General features: G+C 42.4%; 1 protein-coding gene across 1 annotated transcript; it reads left to right on the top strand.

The window, feature by feature from the left end:
- The first annotated feature begins 97 nt into the window (after positions 1-97).
- Positions 98-7,429, top strand: LOC137813327 (pentatricopeptide repeat-containing protein At4g21065). Its single transcript, XM_068615485.2, has 2 exons — positions 98-880; positions 6,080-7,429. Exons 1-2 carry the CDS (start codon positions 173-175, stop codon positions 7,220-7,222), a joined length of 1,851 nt encoding a protein of 616 aa, XP_068471586.1. The 5' UTR covers positions 98-172; the 3' UTR covers positions 7,223-7,429.
- Positions 7,430-7,670: the final 241 nt, after the last annotated feature.

Here is a 7,670-nt window from a genome sequence, read left to right as displayed (position 1 = left end):
CAATTATATTATTTTTAAAGACATAATATATTTGTGTAGTAAGTGAAGAAGGTGTTTATTAATACTTCGTCAAGAGTATAATAACTCTCCAATAACAAAACATTTGCCTTACATTTAAATGTAGTTAGTTCCCGGTTAAATAAGTCTCCAACAACAAAATAAAAATGAAGCAATGCAATTAACCGCACTCACCACCACCTTCTCACGCCTCCAACTCCAAGTCCCACTCCCTCCGGACACCACCAAACGACGCGCCGCCGAACAAACCTGCTTGGCGCTCCTCCGCACGTGCCACACGCTCGCCACCCTCACGCGAATCCACGCCCTCATCCTCAAGCTCGGCCTCCACCACAACCCTCTCGTCCTCACCAAGTTCGCCTCCACCGCCTCCGACCTCGACGCCGTTCACTATGCCGCCTCCGTCACATTCCTCGACGACCAAAACGACGAAACTACTCCTCGCCCGCGCGCCTTCCACGACGCTTTTCTCTTCAACACGTTCATCAGAGCCTTCGCCCAAACGACGCACGCCAAGCCCCGCGCCCTGCGTTTCTACCGCGCCATGCTCCGACACGCCGTTTCGCCGAACAAGTTCACCTTCCCGTTCGTCCTCAAGGCCTGCGCCGGACTCGCGAGCTTGCCCCTGGGGATGGCGGTGCACTCCGCGGTGGTGAAGTTCGGGTTCGAAGAGGATATCCACGTCCGGAACACCATGATCCACATGTATTGCTGCTGCGAGGAAGGGTCTAAACCAAACTCTGCTCAGAAGGTGTTCGAAGAAAGTCCTGACCGCGATTTGGTGACGTGGAGCGCCATGATTGGAGGCTACGCACGTACCGGGAATTCCACACGCGCGGTTTCGTTGTTCAGAGAGATGCAGGTAGCGGTTAAATCGACCACACGACACAAATCACTTTCTCACTTGTTTTCTACTGATAAAAATTGAAAAGTAAATTAAAAATCATTTTAGAAATCAGTGCCTTTACAAGCGACGAGGAAAGATAAACTAAATTTATAAAGGAATTCTACATTTTTATTCTTTAATTTATTTATACTAGTGAGGGTAATAAATGACTTATTTTAATGTTTTTTAGCGTTTTTGTTTTGTACTGGATTGGGCCGAACCCTTTTGGGCTGAGCCGTCCTCCTTAGTTCACGTGTATATATACATATTAGTTAGCTCAGCTTGTACATAAGAAAAGGTGCCACTAGCATGCACGTGCAAGATGGCCATGCAGAATAAAACAATTAGAGCAATATATTCTGATTCTCTCTTCTTCTATCTTTTACACTGTTCATCGTCTTCTTCCTTCACTCACACATTTCAGACAGCCATGAAACATATGCAGAACGTCAAAATGGTATCAGAGCGGGTCTGACCCGCTCTGCTCTCCGCTGCGACTGGTTCTCTTCTATCCCTACGATCTTATCTTTCATTCCTTTTTCCCGTTTTATCTCCCTTTGCTTTGTTCTCTTGAAAATGGCTGTCAATGAACAAGACCCATCCAAGAATGACCAACAAAACCCCACCAGTGCATATTACCTTCATCCTGGAGAAAACCCAGGTATGGTATTGGTTACGCCACATCTTGATGGAACAAACTACCACTCGTGGAGCAGAGCAATGAAGCGTGCGCTGTTGTCAAAGAACAAATACAAGTTCGTCAACGGTGAAATCCTTGAACCCCCGCGAAGTGATGCCAAGTACGAGGCTTGGGAGAGATGCAATGTTACAGTAGTTTCTTGGATTACACGAAGTCTTACTCCACAGATCGCTCAAAGCACGGTGTACATTGATGATGCAAGGGACTTATGGAAAGATCTTGAAGAAAGATTCTCAAAGGGGAGTCATTTTCGTGTTTCAGACCTTCTGCAAGAAATCAACTCCATCAAACAAGGTGAAAGGAGCATCAACGAATACTATACTGATTCTAAAACTCTGTGGGAAGAGCTGGATTCACTGCATCCGCTGCCCACCTGCACTTGCAAATCAAAGTGTACGTGCAATGTGATAAAGATCATAGCGGGATATAGGGAGTCAGAAAGGGTCATGTGTTTTCTAAAAGGACTGGGAGAAAATTACAATACTGTAAAGACGCAAGTTCTGCTAATGGATCCTCTGCCAGGGGTTAATCGTGTTTTTTCCTTGGTTCAGCAACAAGAAAGACACTTAACTGAAAGTGCAGTAGTGGATACAAAGATTCTCATTAACAATGCTAATCAATATGGCCAAAAGGTGAATGTGAAGAACAATGGGAGCAACCCTTCCTGGCGCAACTACGGAAGGGGAAGAGGAAAGAACTATGGTAAGCAATGTTCCTTTTGCAATAAGATGAATCACACGGCTGATGAGTGTTACTCAAAGCACGGGTATCCTCCTTGGATCAAGCAAAGAACGAGTTATGCTGCGAACACTATGAAAAGTGAGGAAACCAGTGAAACAGAGGGAGAAAAGGGCGCACACAATGATGCTCACAATGACCAAATTCTGAGAAATCTTGACGCTGAACAATTACAACAGCTTATGGACATGATTCAGGGGTGCAAAGAAAAACAGAGAGTGGTAAATAACAGCATAGGAAACTCTTTGAAATCAAATAACACAGGTAAAGAAGGTAAAAATCTCTGGATCCTTGACACTGGGGCCACGGATCATGTAACGTGCACCATTACCTCCTTCACTAGCTTTTACGAGATAAAACCAGTAAAAGTCAAATTGCCAAATAATCATAATGTCATTGCTACCCATGCTGGCACTGTTACTTTAACTCACAAAATTACCCTTCATAACGTGCTATATATACCTGCTTTCACCCTGAACATTCTATCTGTACAAAGGTTGATAAGTTCTTTAAAATGTAAGCTTGTTTTCACTGATAATGTTTGTCAGATACAGGAGAAATATACTTCGAAGATGATTGGTCAAGCTGATATTGTGAATGGTCTATACCATCTCCACATTGATGAAAAAGAAAGCCAGATCTGCTCCCTGCGTGAACAAGAAAGTTTTGAAGCTGTCAAGGGGTTAAATATATGGCACTGTAGAATGGGTCATCCATCAAAAAGGGTGTTAGAAAAACTTGCCAAACAATACACGGATATACACTCTACTGACATTGATGTATGTACTCCTTGTCACCTTGCTAAACAACATAAGCTTCCCTTTCCTTTAAACAAAACTAGTAGCGATCATGTTTTTGATTTGGTTCACATGGATATATGGGGACCTTTAAATGTACACTCTTTGCATGGGCACAAATATTTTTTCACTGTTGTTGACGATCACAGTAGATATACTTGGATTCATTTAATGAAAAGTAAGAATGAAACTAGAGATTACATGCAACGCTTTGTCACTCACGTTAAAAACCAATTCAACAAAAGTGTAAAAGCTATTAGAACCGATAATGGAAAAGAGTTTTGCTGGAAAAATTTCTATGATGAACATGGTATAATTCACCAAACTTCCTGTAATGAAACTCCCGAACAAAACTCCACTGTGGAAAGAAAGCACCAGCACATTCTTAACATCGCTCGCTGCATTCTGTATCAGTCAAACTTGCCAAAAATTTTCTGGTCTTATGCTGTTCTTCATTCTGTGCATCTCATAAACCGACTTCCTTCCCCTGTTATTCAAAACGAATGTCCATATAAACTAATGCATGGTATGGCTCCTGATATTTACAATATCAAAGTATTTGGATGTCTCTGTTTTGCTTCTACCCTTGAGCAAAACAGACACAAGCTTGACCCCAGGGCACGCAAATGTATCTTCCTTGGCTTCAAGCATGGTACTAAAGGCTATGTGGTTATGGATGTCCATACCAGAGAGATACTTGTGTCAAGAAATGTGATATTCTATGAAACCCACTTTTGTAACTCAAAAAGGGAAAACAGTGACGAGACCACTTTTGAAGACACTGAGTTTGCGATGGGTGAGGCTGCCATTCCCATACCTACTGCGACAGAGGAAAACGCTGAACAAGAAGAACTCAGGCGATCTTCAAGAGTTAAGAGACCACCAGCTTACTTGGAAGATTACCATCACAGCATGATGACCTCACCATGCAACAATGCAACACAGAAAACCAAGGTGTTGTATCCTCTTAGCTCTGTTATATCTTACAAGAATTTGGCAGAACATCACTTAAAATATGCTTTGTCAATTTCATGCCAAAATGAACCTCAAAACTATGAGGAAGCCAAGCAACATCCAGAATGGAGGGAAGCCATGAAAGCTGAAATAAAGGCCCTCGAAGAAAATGAAACCTGGAAGATTACGGAACTTCCACCAAACAAGACAGCCATTGGGTGCAAGTGGGTATTCAGAATCAAACGAAAAGCTAACGGAGACATAGAAAGATACAAAGCAAGGCTTGTGGCAAAGGGATACACACAGCGTGAAGGCATTGATTACATGGAAACCTATTCACCGGTGGCTAGACTCACGACGATTCGCACCATCCTTGCAGTGGCCTCCGCCATGGACTGGCATCTTGAACAGCTCGACGTGAACAACGCTTTCTTGCACGGTGACCTAGAAGAAGTCTACATGGAAATCCCACCAGGTATTGCTTCCAACAAAACACATCAGGTATGCCGATTAATGAAATCTCTCTACGGTCTAAAACAGGCAAGCAAACGATGGTATGACAAGCTCACTTCCTTTCTCTATTCCATCAACTTTACTCGCTCTAAAGCTGACAATTCTCTTTTTATAAGAAACACTGAAGGCTCTTTCATTGCTTTACTTGTATACGTTGATGACATCCTTATTGCTGGAAATAACGCCAATGAAATTAATACAGTAAAGAGTTCCTTAGATGCAGCCTTCAAAATAAAAGACTTAGGTCATTTAAAGTTCTTCCTAGGACTCGAGATAGCTAGAACTAGGGAGGGAATCCACATTTGTCAACGTAAATATGCTCTTGAGATTTTGGCTGATGCAGGAATGCTAGGTGCAAAACCAGCGGCCACACCCATGGCGCAAAAGAATGAAAAACTGTTTGACAGAAATACAAAAGTTCATGATATATCTTTGTATAGAAGAATCATTGGAAGGCTGCTCTACTTAGTAAACACTCGACCAGACATTAGCTTTGCTGTGCAATTCCTTAGCCAGTTTGTTGAATCCCCTGCGAAGGCACATCACCAAGCTGCACAGAGGATCCTTCGTTATATAAAGACTTCTCCAGCACAAGGCCTTTTTTATCCCAAGGATACCAGTTTGCAAATCAAGGCATTCAGCGACTCAGACTGGGCATCATGCATTACAACGCGGCGCTCCACCACAGGATTCTGTATCTTCCTTGGAGAATCCTTAGTATCATGGAGAACCAAGAAACAGAGCACCATATCCCGCTCCTCATCTGAAGCTGAATACCGAGCTCTTGCAGCCACAAGTTGCGAGATACAATGGTTGACTTTCTTGCTCGAAGATCTTCACGTAACCACCAATGGAGTTGCTAGCTTATTCTGTGATAACCAGTCAGCGAGACACATAGCGCAAAATAACAGCTTCCATGAACGGACCAAGCACATAGAGATAGATTGCCATGTGGTAAGGGAGAAGCTTCATGGAGGTCTCTTTCACTTACTACCAATCAGCACTGAGGATCAACCTGCAGACCTTTTTACCAAGTCTCTTAACAGAGAGATGTTTTACAGATTTCTCTCCAAGCTAGGTGTGTTAAACATTCACCCACCAGCTTGAGGGGGCGTTTTAGCGTTTTTGTTTTGTACTGGATTGGGCCGAACCCTTTTGGGCTGAGCCGTCCTCCTTAGTTCACGTGTATATATACATATTAGTTAGCTCAGATTGTACATAAGAAAAGGTGCCACTAGCATGCACGTGCAAGATGGCCATGCAGAATAAAACAAGTAGAGCAATATATTCTGATTCTCTCTTCTTCTATCTTTTACACTGTTCATCGTCTTCTTCCTTCACTCACACATTTCAGACAGCCATGTAACATATGCAGAACGTCAAAAATGTTAGGGTAAAAATGAATATCTGAAACAATTTTTCATTATGATTTGTGATTACAATTTGATTATCGATTTCACAATGTTGATGCAGGTTACAGGGATGTGTCCTGACGAGATCACCATGGTTTTGGTTTTGTCTGCGTGTGCTGATTTGGGTGCGCTTGAGTTGGGGAAGTGGTTGGAGTCTTATGTTGAGAGGAGGAGCATAACGAAGTCTGTGACGTTGTGTAATGCAATGATAGACATGTTTGCGAAGTGTGGTGATGTTGATAGAGCTGTGAAAATTTTCAGGGAAATGGAAATGAGGACCATAGTTTCATGGACTTCGGTGATTGTTGGTTTGGCAATGCACGGTCGCGGATTGGAGGCTGTTTCTCTTTTTGATGAGATGGTGGAACAAGGGGTGGAGCCTGATAATGTTGCTTTTGTTGGGGTGCTTTTTGCTTGTAGTCACTCAGGACTGGTTGATAAGGGGCATTACTATTTCAAAACCATGGAGAATAGGTTCAACATTGTGCCAAAGATTGAGCACTATGGCTGCATGGTGGATATGTTGAGTAGAGCAGGGCTTGTGAATGAGGCTGTGGAATTTGTTCGAGCCATGCCAATTGAGCCAAACCAGGTCATATGGAGAAGCATAGTCACTGCTTGTAATGCTCGTGGTGAGCTCAGGCTCGGTGAGAGCATGGCTAAGGAGCTAGTCAGGAGCGAGCCAATGCACGAGTCTAACTATGTGCTGCTGTCGAACATTTACGCAAAATTGATGCGCTGGGAGAAGAAGACCAAGGTTAGGGAGATGATGGATGTGAAGGGGATGAGGAAGATTCCAGGGAGCACCATGATTGAGATGAATAATGAAATCTATGAGTTTGTTGCTGGGGATAAGTCACATGATCAGTATAAAGAGATATATGAAATGGTGGAGGAGATGGGAAAGGAGATTAAGAGAGCAGGGTATGTGCCTACAACATCACAGGTGTTGCTTGACATTGATGAAGAAGATAAGGAAGATGCTTTGTATAGACACAGTGAAAAGCTTGCTATTGCTTTTGGTCTTCTGAGTACACCCCCTGGAACACCAATTAGAATTGTGAAGAACTTGCGTGTTTGTGAAGATTGCCACTCTGCTACCAAGTTCATTTCTAAGGTTTATAGCCGAGAGATTGTGGTGAGGGACCGCAATCGCTTCCACCATTTCAAGAATGGTTTGTGTTCCTGTGGAGACTTCTGGTAACAAATTGGTAAGAGGCATCATAGATTTTCTATTCACTTGTTGAAGCCTGAAAGCTTCTATGTTTTGATCATGTAGGCATCAGCAATGTTTTGAACATGTGCTAAACCCTTCTAAAAAATAATTAAAATTAAGATTTAAATAGAGGGTTGTATCATTTATGTTTTTCACTTCCCAAATAGAAGGTTACATTACTTATTGGCCTTCAAATGTTCTGCAAATTCTTCCTCCCCACACCTTCCCCTAGACAACCCACACTACATCAAAGTTTGAGGAGAGCAAATATTCATTCATAACCTCTGTAGAGAATCTGGTGGTAATTGGATTTTTTTGAAGAAGGTAAGTCATTTTTTTTTATTCTGGAATTGATAATTTGTAATATTTGCGGAAATAACAAATCCAGAATAAAATGGAGGGTAAATGCATAGTACATTCCAAAAAAAAATGTCCG

Source organism: Phaseolus vulgaris, chromosome 1 (assembly GCF_051622355.1).
Source record: "Phaseolus vulgaris cultivar YP4 chromosome 1, ASM5162235v1, whole genome shotgun sequence".
NCBI classification, from domain to species: Eukaryota; Viridiplantae; Streptophyta; class Magnoliopsida; order Fabales; family Fabaceae; genus Phaseolus; species Phaseolus vulgaris.
This window is presented reverse-complemented; position numbering and strand designations above follow the sequence as displayed.